Source organism: Anastrepha ludens, chromosome 2, assembly GCF_028408465.1.
Source record: "Anastrepha ludens isolate Willacy chromosome 2, idAnaLude1.1, whole genome shotgun sequence".
Taxonomy (NCBI): Eukaryota; Metazoa; Arthropoda; class Insecta; order Diptera; family Tephritidae; genus Anastrepha; species Anastrepha ludens.
In genome coordinates this window covers 70,109,807-70,127,095 of record NC_071498.1, presented here as the reverse complement: position 1 = coordinate 70,127,095, position 17,289 = coordinate 70,109,807, and the positions used below count along the sequence as shown (strand labels likewise).

General features: G+C 36.0%; 1 protein-coding gene across 1 annotated transcript in view; it reads left to right on the top strand.

Moving 5' to 3' along the window:
- Positions 1-297: 297 nt before the first annotated feature.
- Positions 298-17,289, top strand: part of LOC128871783 (transforming acidic coiled-coil-containing protein 2) — a 57,390-nt gene continuing 40,398 nt past the window's right edge. The window contains exon 1 of the mRNA XM_054113853.1: positions 298-630. Within this exon, the coding sequence (XP_053969828.1) occupies positions 490-630 (141 nt within the window). The 5' untranslated portion in view covers positions 298-489. The remainder of the gene's footprint in view (positions 631-17,289) is intronic.

Here is a 17,289-nt window from a genome sequence, read left to right as displayed (position 1 = left end):
TGTCTTTCAACATATTTAATATATGTGTATATATCTATGTCGGTGGTATAGATATATATAAAAATATATATATAATTGAAGAAAAAAGTTATATACCTTTAAAATTAGGGCAAAAGGGGAACCACACCCTCTATTTCGTTAGTTGCGGGGTGAGCAGTCTCTATTCTGTACTTGTATAAATCGAAAATATTTCATAAATTTCCATACTTCATTTTTTATTGCCGATATTGTTAATCTTCAAATAAATAACCAAAATATTGGCAACTCCATTCTAAAGGTTCAAGTTGGCTGCATTTGTATTAGGGAAAAATCAAATTGAAACGGGAAACTGAAAAAGTGAATCTGATTGCAAATCATTATTTTGTATTTCTGCAAACATATTCATATATTTTGTTATAGATATTTGCAAGTGTTAACATAATACTAGAATAAACAATCGAAATATAAAAGAGTGTTAAATATTTTATTTTGTGACCATAAACCCGCAAAATGGAAGGCTTTACAAATAAAGAAGCGCGAACTTCTGGTAGCGACAACGGCAGCGGAGAAACGCCGAAGTTCTTGAACAGCACTGGAAATAGCAGTCGCGGTGTGCTAAAGGAATTAAATTCCAATAAAGATAGTAACACGGTAAGTTATATAAAATAAAGCTGCGCGCTTTACTTGAAAGTTTTTTTGGAAAACAATTTGTAGTCAGCACATTTCATCAGCATAAAATACTCATAAATTGATGTCTGTTTGTCGCATATGTATTTGTACTACACTTACATATTAAATTCGAATTACATACCGTAGTTTTCTATAATACAAGCATTTCGATTAAGAAATTGCCTAGTACATATGTACATATAACAACTTTGGCAGGCACAATATTCTAAAAGAAATTCAAAGTAATCTTTCTGCGATTCCACACCCGATCACAATTGCAAAGGTTATCAATTGTATATCGCTGTATTCACCAGGTATCGCTCCTTCCTTCCAGCACTTGATGCGGTTTCATAAAAAAAAAACGATTCTTTTTAAACTACTGGAGATAGCTTTGAATAAAATACAATATACATATATACCAATTTTTCTGAATAAAACATGATAAGCAAAAAAACCAAATTCATGTACGCCAAATATATATAGCTTATTACTAAACTTATTGTACAAATGCATGCATTTTCAGACCCATTCTCATCTCTATTTAACATTCGCCCGAGTCTGATCAGGCTCGTAGTTGCTTAGTCAAACGAACCTTACTAAAATTGGTAATAATATGTAGTAAAACTCTAAAACCAAACAAACAAAAAACTATGAAGGATATTCCAAGTACTGTTTTAACGGGTTCGAACAAAAGGGCTACTACATAAGTTGGTTTTGTAGGAAATTGAAAAGGTGCCATATATAGAGCAATATTTCGGTGGATTTAGACTGGCGATTCTGACATTGCTTGAATAAATAGTTTACTTTTTTTCGAATGATATGGGTTCGACCTAAATATAAATATAAAATATAAAATATGATTATTTTTGTTTTTCAATGGACGCGGGCATAGCCTTTGCCATCAACAAGCTTTCCAACTCAAACTGGTGGTAATACATATTAATTAAGATCACCATTCTAGAGCATGAAACGCAACACCTTTTGTAATTCATATATTAATATATTTCAAGTCTGCATAAAAATTTATTACAAGCATACGCCTACCGCTCATGTACATATTCATACACTCATACATATATATTCATAATTTTTGTAAATTTTATATCTATTATTAAACTGCTTTGTAATGCGGCATAAAGTTATGAATGGAATTCTTTATTCTTTCTTCTAAAATATACCCAATTCTCTTTTTACACGATTTTAAAATAACAAGGGTCACTAATAAATTTTTTTACATGGAATCTCCGTTCTTCAGCGAATCTCAAAAAAAAAAAAAAGTTTTTGTGAACAAAACATAATTCCTAAAAGGATGTCTTATTTAGTAAACATTTTTCGTAAAAGATAAGAGCATTAAGTTTATTGAAGAACTAACCAAGTCCAACTGTGCATTAAGTTTCAACGTAATCTTTAGGTCGCGTCTAGCTGAATAACAAGTATTGTACATTGTTTTTGAATAATTTTTTTATTGAATAATCTTTATTTGACCTTTACGCGCTCCATTGCAGACAGAAGCAGTTAATCAAATAAAATCTGGCAGATGGGCTGGGCATATCTGACATGGTATCAACTGATGATAGCATTTTCGGTCCAGGTAGTAATAATCGTGCACGCGTGTTATCAAGTAGCGACGAATAGTTGCAAAATTGTTGCTACTAATTTCAATTTCAATTTTTATATGTTTTGTACGGAAGCGTGTCATTATTCTGTATTACAAAATTCTGGGTGACAAAATTCTGTAAATTGCAAAAAATTCTGCTTTTTAAAATTCTGCTTTTTAAAATTCTGCTTTTTCAAAATTCTGCATGTTTAATGCGAAAAATTCTGCTTTATTCAAGTTTAGTGATTTTCGTCATACAAGAAGTAACAAAATAAACAATTATTCCATAAATATACATATGTATATTATATGTTTAAGCGCTAACAATATTTTAGTTTAGCCAATTACAATATTTTTTGGAATTTTTTTTAAATATGTAGTGTGACTTAATTCATTTCTTTTCTTAATAATTCATCGCAGCTGTTCGTTTTTTTTAGAAGAGTTCTACGCAAAAATACTGTGGATTGCGTAGCCGGAGTTGAACTGATGAAGGTTATTTTTTTTAAGCGCGGCCGAAGGCCGCCCACGCAAAAAGGAGTTCTACGCAAAAATACGGTGGATTGCGTAGCCGGAGTTGGACTGATGAAGGTTATTTTTTTAAGCGCGGCCGAAGGCCGCCCACGCGAAAAGGAGTTCTACGCAAAAATACTGTGGATTCTATCGAAACTGAAGAAAAGATTATTATTATTATTATTTTTTATTTAATATCTCGAATAATAATAAAAAATAATAAATATAATAATAAATAATAAAATAATAAATTAAATAATTACATTACCTCTTTAACATTGTTAGCATTATATTTTAATACAGAATTTTGAAAGCAGAATTTTAGAAAGCAGAATTTTAAAAAAGCAGAATTTTGTTTTTAGAATTTTGTACATACAGAATTTCGACACCAACCCGTTTTGTACTTATGAATTGAATTTTCACTGTACACTGTGGGATCGAGTACTTTTTACCCCGGGCCCGGAGTTTTCAGAGGGGCCCGGATTCGAGGGTAATTCCAAGAAATTTCCTGCTATGCTAAATAATACTTCTACCAGAGTTCCGTCACAGACTTTTTTTGGTGTCACCATATCGAATGTTATGATCACGATTACGAAGAATAAATATAATATGGTGATACAAAAGTATATATTATTGAGCTCTTTTTAAAATGGAACATTTTATGCTCCTGATTTATAAGGTAATTAATAATTATAGTGATGATTAGATAAAATTAAGATAGTTGTATTTTAAATGAAGACCAATTTTGAAACGTAGTTATTCTTTAAAGCAATTTGTCCTTACGTTGATAAAGAATTAAATTAAAGAATTAAAGATCTGCTGAAGAGTTTTCTAAAATTCATTTTAATCAATATTTCATAATTAATTCTATCAAAAATTTTATCAGTGAGTTTTTCAATGTTTAAATGTTATATTACTATAACATAATACGCATTTTGATAAATAAAAAAAATTTGAAGGGGCCCGCATCTCAAGTTTCCCCCGGGGCCCGAATACTCTCTCCACGGCCCTGGTTATTGCATCTTACACCAAGTTTTAAAGTTGTGCAACACATCGCCAAATTTACCATATGTCGCATGTATGTTTTTACAAGATTTTTTTTCCACGTATTTCTAAGGAACATGTCTACCGTGTAAAAACAGAGTTGGGTGGGTGTAGCTGCAGATTATTTTGTTGAGTTGTTTTATAATATAACATACTGAAATGCATGTACGAGCTATGCGAGAGATCTCGAGTTCTATTCCTCTTGACTTTTCGGTTTCAAAAAATGAATTTAATAAATTTCTAAACTCTTTTTTCATTTATTTAACAATTATCTATAGTAACTTAATCTCATATTAGCTCTAAGTGGTCTGTAAAAACAGTAATTATATTTTAGGCTTGAAATATGTAGATAAACGAAATAAACGTAGAGCTGGGTTGGGCAGAGCGTATCTATATTTCTTTCTGCCGCATCTGGACGAAATATCTTTTCCTTCGCTCTATAGCATCTCATTTGAGAAGGTTTGTTGGACTTACTTACAAGCATCTTACTACCAGTTTGCTCTGCAGCTGAAGTGGATCGTGTTCTATCATTTTTGAATGGTAATTGGCGATGATATATTTAATATAACGATGTCCAACAAATTGTCGATTTAGCACATGCATCAGTATTATCTAATACTAGACTCGAACTAGTTCAATCACAAAAAGTTCTGGTCTAATAAAAGTAAAATAAAGGGTGTTTTTTTTTAGAGGTAAGGTTTTCAAGTTGGCACTACTTTTTTCGTAGATGGTCTTTTTGACAGCTGTCACTTGATTTATGCTCAATTTGGTTTGCCATTTCATAATGAATAGACTTACACCTGAACAACGTTTGCAAATCGTGCAAATTTGGGCCCAAAACGAGATGGCCACCGATCCCGATTTTCACAAGAAAATTTTGTTCAGCGATGAAGCTCACTTTTGGTTGAATGGGTATGTCAATAAGCAAAATTGTCGCATTTGGAGTGAACATAATCCACAAGCCATTGCTGAGACGCCGTTACATCCTCAAAAAGTCACTGTTTGGTGTGCTCTATGGGCAGAGGGAATCAATGGTCCATATTTCTTTAAAAATGAAGCCGGCCATAATGTTACAGTCAATGGAGAGCGCTATAGAGCCATGATTAATGACTTTTTCGTGCCTGAATTGGACGATGTTGATGTGGACGACCTTTGGTTCCAACAAGACGGCGCTACATGCCATACAGCCAACGCAACAATCGATTTATTGAAGGAAACTTTTGGTGAGCGCATTATCTCGCGCCGTGGACCTGTGGCGTGGCCTCCAAGATCGTGCGATATAACACCGCTGGACTATTTCTTGTGGGGCTATGTGAAGTCGCTTGTCTACGCAGATGAGCCCGAGACGATTGACGTCTTGGAAGAGAATATTCGGCGCGTTATTGCTGACATACGGCCCCAATTGCTGCAAAAAGTGGTCGAAAATTGGGCCTCTCGGCTGGAATTTATTCGAGCCAGCCGCGGCGGCCACTTGCCCGAAATCATTTTTAAAACATAATGGCAAACCCTTATCTTTATAATATAATAAAGCTAAATTCTTGGCCATAACATTAAATTATATACGTTTTATTTCATCTTGAAAACCTAACCTCTAAAAAGAACACCCATTATAAATAATAATAAAATAAAAAATTGTTATTGGACTTTTATTTTATTTTATTTTTAAAATCAGTGTTTTTTACAGTTATGTGCATACATAAGAAAGCTGCAAGTTTTTACTGGATAAATTCCAAAATTTTGAAAAATCTGTAGTGAAAAAGTTTAATCAGAATCAAGTTAATTTAAGGAAATTAACTGTATCTGGATCGCAATATAACTCCCAATTTTCGATTCCTTTAACCTTTTTGAATTGCGCGCCATGTAAACTTGCTGGTTCTTATTAATTTTGCGATTTGCTTACGAATTGAGACCTAAAATTTACCCTAAGCCAATACGAAATCGAGCTGTCTCAATGTAAATCTCGTTTTATTATTGCCTCATAATAATTGACTTACTTTTAACTCTTGGCACTCGAGGCAATTTCCGCGCGGACTCACCAGCAACTCGAAGCGTTTCGTAGCGCTTTTCGGGAAATGCTTAGCTCTAACTTAAAATGATTACACACTTAAAGTAACATATACAACTTTTATATTTTAATATCAACTTCCGATAAGATTGCTCATCGAATATCCGCACCAAACGAAGTGAACGAGAGTCGCCTCTCGAGTGCAAAGGGTTCATTTTTGTTTAACACATCTTATTGTTGTTGTTGTAGCAGTAGGCCCTGCCAGTGCGGTGTAGTTACCGATCGTTATCGTCTAACGACAGGCTCAGTAAAGAATATTGTTTCAACAGGTTGGGTCCAAAGGAAGAGGGGTGTTAGGTGAATAGGTTTAAAAGGGCAAGTGAATAAGTGGTTACTATCGTGTGGTGTGCCTTCATATGCCGGACATATATTGAGTATGTCGGGGTCTATTATGGATAAGTAGGAGTTTAACCTAACCAAAGCCAGTAAACTAGCCCTGTCCAGAGCACTGAACCTCACATGTAACGTATCTCTTTCCCTTTAGTCACACCCGGTCGAAACAGCCATTGGATGAGATTGGGGCAACAATAACAATGTTAGTTTACTCACACTTGTGTCAAACACGAAAAAAACAAAATCTTAGTACAGTAACGTTATTATTAAAAAGAAAATGTACGCAGTTGTTGTTGTTGTAGCAGCATAAACATTCCCCGTGCATGTACGAGGAATGCTGCTGAAGTGACAGTCCTTGGCCGGATATAAATCCGGGTCGTTCCGGTTACGTAGAACCGACTGTCGTGGGAGCGAGCAGTATTTCTGCTTGCTATATTAGTATGTTGTTGCAATTACTTACCGTTATATAAACAATGAAGTGAGGAATCTTATTTTCTTTTGCTTTTGCAGCTTTAGAATGTAATGAAAGATTACATAAATCAAATATGTTTTCAACTATAAATTTATATTGTTTTTAATCAAATTAAAAATATTTGTAGGGTGTAAGCAGACTTTGTGGGCTATGTGTATGTTTATTATTGTATTTTATAGGGCTAGGTCTATTACGTCAACTAATTTATTTATATATCTGACCCTGTTTAAACCAGCTACAACAGTAAAGAAATTACTAAGCGTGAGGCATTTCTAATTAGTTGCAAGCCACTTTACATGCCTTGCGTATATTGACACACACATTAGCATTGGCTTTTTGGCCAACTTTTGAGTTTGCTTGCAGTTCTGGTCGACGTGCTGGGTGAGACTGTATTTTACCGTGGCTTATGTATTTACTTTCATTTAATTTTCGTGTTGTATTTATTGCTTTTGCAAAACATATCGCTGTTTTTTCTCATAGTTATATATATTTGTTTACATTTTTTTTTACAGCTGAAAGCTTATGGCTCCATTGGGCCATAGCTATAGCTATTGTACTTTTATTATAATTTTTTCCTTGCGTGCCACATCATAAGTAGCCGCTGCGTTGACGACGCTGCGAATGCCTTTTTAATCGTCTGTCCATTTTCGTATGCTACGCTTTTGGTTGTCGAACTTTTTACATTTTCATACACAAAATATTGAGTTGAGTGAGCTGGCTGTTAGTTGGGAGGTAGAGTTTGGGGTTGCGTAGACAAACAGCCAGAACGGGAAGTGAAGGGCCGCTTTTGCTGCTATCGGTCGACGGGCAATGCGATTCCATGTAATTGGGTACAGAATGAAAGCGGAGAATGAGTGATCTGCAACGTAATCATCGCCAATGCTTCTACCGCTTTCATTGACTTTGTCGACGGCCAATAATACCGCACCATACTGCGCCGCACGTCAGACTTACTGTCTGTCCATCTGTGCGATCGTCCACCCGATCAAGCTCGTGCATCTGGCAGTAATAGCGTGGCGCTGCGCGGTCTTTTCGCTTTTCATTCTACTCTACCTACTGTATGAGTATTATGGTTTAGGTCTTTTGTTTTTGTTTTCGAATTGCTTCTGTCGCTGAACTTTTTTGCTACTGTAAATTTTTTGTCAGTTGGTTGTAAGTTTTGACGGAAACGGTTATTCGCCAAGTTGTACACAGCGCCAAAAACGAACGTCATATGAATTTTCGCATTTGTCGGATATGAAAATAATTCATTTAAATCACTGAGTACATTCGCAAGCAGTTCCATTTGAATACTTCGAAAATAGAGTTTTAATATTGCACGTTAACTCTGTAATGGATATTGAAGTTAATGTGGATTTTATTATCGAATAAGTAAAGATGGGAAATTCTAGTGGAAAGCAAAGCTCTAAGGTACATATGAGTGCATGTGTTTAACTAAATATTAAGTGAAATTTGATAGAAATGTAAGAAAGGATTTGGCGATAGTGCTGCTATAAAAAGGGTGCAGATTATAGACAAGTAAGATATATAAATCGGTGTTAGTTTTTTGCTTGCGAGAGAATAAAAACTTCGACCAATTTCGCAAATATAAATGCATGTACATATGTTACCTGTAGCGTAAATATGGTAAATACCCAAAATTTGTTTCCTCAGCTGATTTCTTTAAAGAAGTTGTATTTTGTTATCGTTTGTGTTGTAATAAAGTTTTTAGCAATGCTGCTGAATTCCCATCTGTTTACTTAAATCAATGACGGAAGGTTGTTGTTGTTGTTGTTGTTGTTGTTGTAGCAGTACCTTTTCCCTATCAGTGTAGTGTAATCACCGGTCGCCTTCGTCTAGCTCATCTAACGGCAGGCCCAGGAAACTAGCTGTTTCGACGGGTTGGGTACAGAGGGAGAGAGGTGTTAGATGTATGGGTTTGATGGGGCATGTGAAAAGGTGGTTAGTGTCGTGCGGGGTGCCTTCACATGCTGGACATATGTTTAGTATGTCGGGGTCGATTCTGGATAAGTGGGAGTTTAACCTGCTACAGCATCCAGAACGTAATTTTGCCTAATGACGGAAGGTCCAGGGTGTTCCTGGTATTGTTGTTTTTATAACATAAAACATTCACCAATATTTGTTCGCTAAAGTGACACCTTTCGCCATATATAACTCCGGGTACTTCTGGTAGTACAGACACAACTCATGCGTACTTTGTAAGCTCTGCTTAACTCGGAATTCCATTAAGAGTTTTCACCAAATCATATAACGGTTGGTTACAATCGATATTGACCGACAATACGTCATCTGTAGGTCTCGCCCCACCTGGATTAAGTAGCAGTATAGAGTTCTAGCGTAATAATAAACGCAAATTTATTTTCGTATACTAACCCGGCGAGAGGTGGTGACAAAATGTTGCAAGGAGGATGCATATGGGACAGGGTATAACATATCCGCATATAAAATATACTCCAAAACTTATATACTTTAGGGTTGTTGGTAAATAATGATGTTTTATGTAAAAGGCAATGTTATATTCTATTTAATCTAAATATATTTGACAATTTAATGTTAAAATAAATAAATGTTCGAAAGGGTAGATAGAAAACTACACTCATATAAGTAACTTACTTAATTACTTATGTGACTCCACAACAGTGTGTCGGTTGTGGCCGAACCCAAAATGGCGCGCCAGCTGTTTCTGTCCTGCGCTCGCTGGTGCCACTAACGCGGAGGGGGCCAAAGATCTTACGTAAAATTTTTTCCTCGAAGGCTCCCTAAACTTTTTCATCCGTTGTTGACGTCGTCCATGCTTCTGCGCTATATATGTATTAGGACGGAAATGATGTGCGTTTTGTAGAGTGCCAGCTTAGTCCTTCGAGAGAGAGCTCTACTTCTCAGTTGCCTACTGAACCCAAAGTAACACCTGTTGGTAAGAGTTATTCTCCGTTTCATCCATGCTGACGTCAATTCTGTTATTAATACTGGTCCCAAGGTAGACAAAGTCTGTGTGTGTGGACAGCAGGTACTTTGTTTTACCCTCATTCACCGCAAGACGCACATTGCTCGCCTCTCTCTTTAAACTGAAGTATGCCAAGCATACAGCGCGGTTGGTTTCGCCGATAATGTCGATGTTGTCGGCATATGCTAGTAGCATAGTACTCTTATGAAAGATAGTACCAGTGCGGTTCAGCTCGGCAGTGCGAAAGATTTTGTCCAGCAAGAGGTTGAAAAAATCACAAAATAGAGAATCGTCTTGTCTGAAACCTCGCTTGGTATTGAACGCCTCGGAGAGGTTACTTCCAAAATTGACGGCGCTTGTGGTAGCTCGCAACGTCATCTTACACAGCCGTATTAGTTTTGCGGGGATACCAAAATCAGACATAGCGGCTTAGAGTTGATTTCTATCCGTGCTATCAAAGGCGGCTTTGAAATCGACGAAGAGGTGGTGCGTGTCGAGTTGGTTTGCGTGGGTTTCCTCTAGGACTTGGCGTATTGTGGTGATTTGGTCTATGGTGGACTTACCAGATCTGAAGCCGCACTGATATGGCCCAATCATATAAGAAACACACCCGGCCACACTCCATTAAAAAACAGAATTAATAAAATAAAAAAAATAAATTAATAACACAAAAAATTAACTCTCATTAATATCATAGCTTACAAATAATCTTTACAAAAAGTAATCGCATAACAAAAATCAACAAAACCAAACTATTCTCTAAAGAAATTCGAAATAATATAGTATTTATAATTTGAAATCAAAAGCTTAAATATTAAGGATATGCGATTTTTAAATTGGTTAATAATTTCACTTACATTAATGTGGAAAAATTACAGCTAATTTTTCAATATTTGCGCTGGATAGTAACTTCAAAAGGTTCCTCAGAACCTTCAGAAGTTCTGAAGATCTTTCACTATTAGACGCCAGCATACCAGCTTATTTCTGCTGATAATCTTAATCGGTAATTTCGCGGGCAATATTGTACGTGGCCTAATCCGTCTGAAACCGAAATTCGCTGAGTATGTTGTAGCAGCATAAAATATTCCCCATGCATTTGAATGTGGTGTTGAAAATTCGGGCCATTCCGACAATGCAGTCCAGATTATCGTATTGTAAAAACTAGAGTAGATGTGTGTCCAATTTGGCTCCTTGATAATACGAGAAGCAAACACTCCATAGCTGTTGACAGATATTTGACACTCATAGTGTCTTCGATCATGGAAAATATAATCAAGTTATGCCTAATTTTCTATTCACCTGGAGTATGCCACTTTTTGCTTATTATTTCACTCGCCTGGTACATGTATGCACTTCTCCAATGGCTTATAAAATCGTCATTTGAAAGCGTACACTGAGCGCGTAATACAACAATTCTCATTGCATTTTGCTCTTCCCAATAAGAGCAATCCCCGTACCAAGTGATCCCCGTTGCGCACGACTCACGCGATTTATCAATGGTATGTGGTCTGTCTACATCCAAAATCCGCTATGGCTTAATTTGCTTGCCTTGATATCTTCAACTAGCTTATAAGGTTTATGAAAATCATAGCTGACTTGATGTGTGTCTACGAGTACAAACCACGGTTGGGAGCATACAGAAGTTTGCACATATCGCGGTATCGCTCGGTTTCATTTAATTTTACAGACTTAATTATTAAGTTACATTTTCTTGATTACAAACCACTCTATTTTTCTATCTCTTTTCAATCGTCTTGAAACGTTTCCTTAATCTAACATAATTTTTCATTTTTGTTTAGAAAAGTTCGTATTTTGGCACTTTTTCTCCAGTTCTGGGCGGGAGAGAATCTAAAACTAAATTTTTTTTAACTCATCCCAAAAATACCCTATTGCCTTCGAAACGAAATTTCGAATTAAAAAGGGGTTTGTATCTGAACGCAGCCAAACATTACCACTCAATTAACTACTTTCTCTAATATTGTCGTTTGACTAAACGATTCGAGGCAAAAATGAAAACAAAATCAACAAATTAATTGACCGACATAAATTTGATGTTGTACCAGAGATAAGTGTATAAAAACATTAGAACCCAATGAAACGCTGTAGTTGCAACGCAACGATTTCCAACAACTTGATCTAAACAAAGTGCACCACTCTCTTCTTCGTCTGTTGTCGCTGCTTGCTTTAAATTTTCGCCACCAGTTTGCGTGGGGAGCAACCGAGAATACGTCAAGAATAAGACCAAAACAGTATCAACAGTGGCCTCCAGTTTGGGTGCCCACACGGTTGTCGCAAATGCATTTTCACGCGGCCACTCTAATTCTCCTCCCTTGAACGAACTGTGCATAGTAATTTTATGTCATATATAATATAACTTTGTGTGCACATATGTATGTATACATGTATGTATTAAGTATTTACTGCATGTACATACGTTTGCGTGTGTCGCGTGCTCAAAGGCCCAAGTTGATGCATTTACATTTACAAATATGCCTCGGCTATTGGGCCGCTGCAAAAAGACTTTTTCTCCACAATGCCTTTCACTCGTATTGACTCGCTCTGGTTCTTTACATTTGCTTCTTGCTTTTGCTTTTGCTTGACATGGTATTTTGTTGTGTCTTGCTTTTTATTGTTTTTACAATTTATTGCTTGACAAGAGGATGCAGTGCTGCGACCGGCTCTCGACCTAATGTTGCAGTTTGGCGCTACTATATTTAGCTGTCTGATTCCAATGCGTAAATTCTACTTTTTTTTACTTGTTTTCCATTTTAATTTTCGCTCGTTGGCACGCTGCTGTCGTGGCCTATGTTGTTGAGTTTTGACACATGTCTTCTATTTGTAACATTGTAATATTTTGAACGACTGAAATGTTTTGACATTTGCCGGCTCGAACACTGTTGCTAGAACAGCAGCGCTTTATTGCTCAAGGGGTGGACGCGGCAAATCTGGGAACTAATATAGAAAACTGGTGTCATGTTGTAACAGCATAAACATTCCCCATTCATGTACAGGAAATGGTGCTGGAGTGACAGTCCTTCGCCGGATTTAAATCCGAGTTGTTCTAACCGAGTTATGGCTTACGAAGTTCCGAGTGTTCCAATAGGTATTTCATGTCATGGTGGTCACCTATGCATACCGATTCAAGCAGGCCCTTAGTTTGGCGTGAATCTTAATGGCCTTGAGTAACCGTCTATGAAGATTCGCTATGATCTTTAAGTATTATAGGGGCAATATAAGGCAAAAGTGAATTTCATTTGGTTTACATGAAACTACCAACCTAATAAGAGTATGATTACGGGGGACACTTACGTGTTCTCTCAATAGTCATATTGATGTCTCACAAGAAATTATTTCATTTATATAGTTTTTTGTACTGTATGTTGTGAAAGTTATATTTCGAGAGTAAAAAAGAGAAAGAACTATTGTAAGGGAAGCACTTCCCAACTATCCAATCCCAACAAACATTTAGATTTAAGTAAGTGGATAGCTTATATATTTCTTATAAATTTTCAACCTTGTTTCTCTACCGTATCTAAAATGAAAAATCATAGCGTTCTCAACAAAAAATACATTTTCCTTTGGGTGAAAATAGGACTATTTCTCAAGTTGCTCTCACATTGAACTCCAACTGGTCTCAAACATATTGAAATACTGAAATTAAAATAGTAATATAGTTTCTACCTTTTTAATTGAAACGGCAAAAAAAAATTTAATTATTTTTAAGGAGTATTAGTTTGTAATAATTTCCGAAGAAAACATTGTTTACTTTTTGTTATTGATTTTTTACTTAATTATTGTCTTTATTTATTTTTTCAAGTTCACCTCAACTTGCCATCAAAGTTAGCGATGATGTTGGATATTAACTTGAGAACTACACAATTCTTTAAGGTTTCTGTTTCTAGTATTTGTTGGGATTGCACAATAAGTACTTTGTCTTGTCGGGTTGTGATGATTTGCTCCAACTTAGCTAAAGTTACCTGGGTATTTACTATATTTCAAAGACTATCGATTGAGTTTCTGGCAAATAGTATTTTATCTGAAAGAATAAATAAAATGAAATAATTTCTCTAAGAGAGAAGGTCCTCAACAATTTTTAAACAAACTATAAACTTGTGTGCTCTGTTAAACGATCATTTTTGAAAAGACCTTTGAACTTCCTTGAGAAATACTCAGAGGGCTCTGAAATACAGAATTACTCTTGTGTTTTTCTACTTGTTAGAAACTGTAACAGGAACTGAACCCAGCCGGTAGGCCATGGAGAAACACTACAGGGTTGCCCATATTCGACGGACCCATCTGGCAACCCTGTATCTTTTGACAGAGACGTCAGATCGCTTAATGACATACCGCGTTGGAAGCGTCAGTCCTGGCAGATTTTTACCATGGAACAGTACACGCCACGCGAGTGCTCCCAAATTGTTGAAATTTACATTCAACAAGAGAAGTCAAAAGAAGAAGAGCAAAATCATCATGTCCGATGAGGCTCATTTCTTATTGAATGGGACGGTAAACAAGCAAAATTGCCGTATTTACGCCACTGAAAATCCTCACGAAATTCAAGAGGTACCTCTTTACGACGAAAAAGTCGCTGTGTGGTGCGGCGTTAGTGCGAAAACGATTATTGGGCCGTTTTTCTTCGAAAATGAAGATGGTCACGCTGTTACCGTCAATCAGGAGCGTTATCGCGATATGATAACCACTTTTGTGATGCCAGTTTTTGGTCGAAAGCGTATGAGGCAGTTCTGGTTTCAACAAGACGGCGCTCCACCACACACAGCTCGCACCACAATCGATTTTTTGAAGAAATTGTTTCTTCGTCGTTTGATGTCGAAAAATGGCGATTTTGACTGGCCACCGCGTTCGCCCGATTTAACGCCACCTGACTTCTTCTTGTGGGGATATTTAAAATAAAAGGTTTATATTAATAAACCAAAGACCATAGAAGAGCCCAAGAACAACATCCGTGAGGAAATAGCCGCTATTCCAGCCGAAAACTATGGAAAATGCTGCAAAACGGGCACAATACGCCGTACAGGCTCAGAGCGGCCATATCAGAGAGATATCGCACCCTAAATACAAAAGGGTCACAACTCAAAATGTACTTCTGCTCAAATATGAACGAGACGTTATCAATAAAACAGTCCGCGGATGACATATGGCAAAAATAAATTTTTTGTTTTTTGGTAGGACTGTTATAAGCTTACATGGCAAATTTCAGCGTGATATGTCACATAGTTTGTTTTCTCTGCTACTGTAAACAAGTCAAGCTCGAGTGTGGAAAATTTTGAGTTGTGCCCCTTTTGTATTTAGGGTGCGATATCATATTCAAAAAGTGATGTCAACAAATCTACTTGAACCAAATAAAATGATTATTATCGTCAACATCAAAAAAATTGTGTTTTTCTTTGATTTAAAAAAAAACCCCATGGGTCTGTCGAATATGGGCAACCGTGTATACGGCAACCACTCATAAAAGATTTACATCCTCCTTGTATCCCACTTTTTTGTGCTATACGAATTTGACGTCAAATTTCGAAATTTTATCGTCTATCACCGTTGTCGTTGTAGTTGTAAGTATATTATTTACCGCGCATTGACTAGGATGGATTGTCCATAAGTTATCATCGTCCATATCACCTATCGACTGGGCGAACAAACGAGCGGTTTTAACGGAGTAGCAAGTGAAAATGTGGTTAGAGTTATGCGGAGTTCCTTTACAAACAAGAAATATGAACTTAATTGTCACTGTAAGTTGGTTCTTACGATGTAGCTGAAGTTCTCCGTCGGCAGTAGGCTATGATTGATTTCTAGGTTGGGCATTCATGGATGACTTTCGCCATATACAAAGATAGTTGATGAACGATGCAAAGAAGTCTTCATAGCTGCTGTTTTCTGACTTGTTACAAAATTGTTTGGTAATTCGGAAGATGAAATACACTTTACCGGAAATTTGTAATAAAAAAAAAACACATACAAAATTACTACAACAATGTTACATTTAATTAGCCATGGATACATCTAACATACTTCTGTTGATATTATAATAATATTGCTGCCTCGATTTTAATTGTGCGTCTGGAGAAGCTTGCCCTTGCCTGCTTTGCTCTTTCCTCTTTCCTCCTTTGCACTCCGTTTGCATACTTTTAAATATATACGCCTTACAGTCTGTCTAATAGAAGCGTGACCGGCAAAATTCCATTATAAAAAAAATTAAATGTTGCTAAATAGGTGTATCCTTTTCGCATTGAGCGCTATACATTTCCTAGTTTTGTGAGAAATTTATTGTAGAAAGCATACGTTGTTTTTAGAAAATTAGTTCCACGTATGAAAACCTATTTGAAGCAGTGTTTCTATGTACGTAGCCTCATGGTCCAAAAATGCCACGTGCATCTGATCTCATAGTGCTACTTGGAAAGTGCCAGTCTGGTACTTCAACCATTTCACCTATATATTTGGCTCATAAATATTATGAGCCCATACAATGCAGATTTCAAATTAGTTAATAATTAATACTTTCTAAGTTATAGCGGTCACGCTTCTATTAGACAGACTGTACATGGGCATACATACGTTATAATTTTATATATTTATTTATTAGCACTAGCTTCACTTGGTAACTCAAAAGTGTTGCAAGCGTTACTCGTGTTCCTTACACTATGACGTTTTTCTAGTTCTTCATCTTCTTGGCATCTAGTGCATTTCTTTTGTTGTCTGCTTGTGTATGCTTACTTTTTCTGCATTTTATCGTTTATATGTGTGTATGTATACATGCATAAGCTTACATATGGTATCTTGTGTAGTCTTGTCAAAAGACTGCCGAGACACTCCCACCTCTCAAGAAACCATTGACTGCCTGTTTGCCTGCCATTGCCCATAGTTATTCGGTGAAACACTGTGCTGTCGGTCGTATCTCTATCGCATCGCATTACATTTTGTGTTGCATTTAATAGTTTTTGTTTTTGTATCGCGCTAATTCAATGAATTTATTTGTTTGCTTTTGCATTTAAATTGAACTTACCAATTTTGCCGGTTGCAAATTTATTGAGTGGTACATGTGTTTTATATGTATTGGTGTTGTATTGGTGATTGTGAACTAAGGAATGTAAAATAAATTATCAACGTAATCGCTTTTCATAAACATTATTAAGTTTTCTTCAATTGGGCTAAAATAAGTACAGGTACATATTTATTGAAATATTTCTCTTTCATTTTTTTTTAAATAGTTTTTATTACAAACGTTAGGTGTAAGCTGTATGAAAGTTTTAATTAGCTTAAAATTCTCGTTGCTCTTTGATAATTTTTCCTCCTGAAAGTGTTGCGTATCCTCTCCATTTGTTTTTTCTTTTTCATATAGAGAAAATGCATCGCCACGGTAAATAATTACCAAAAATCAACAAAAATTGGGATGGACTTCAAATCTTCAGAAAGCTATTGTAATATAAATAATTCATAAGCCAATAGTGGAAAATAAAGTTATGCCGTTAAAAAATAAAAAGCAAAAGCAATATACATTTAAAACACAGCAGTCAAGAACGGCTTCTTACTTACATTTGCAATTAATAGTTATATGTTTTAAAAAACAAAATGGGAATCAGTACTTTGTATAACTACCCCGAGCATCTATAGTACCTTATAATCTACTTCTCATAGAATTAATCTATTTTGAACATCATAGT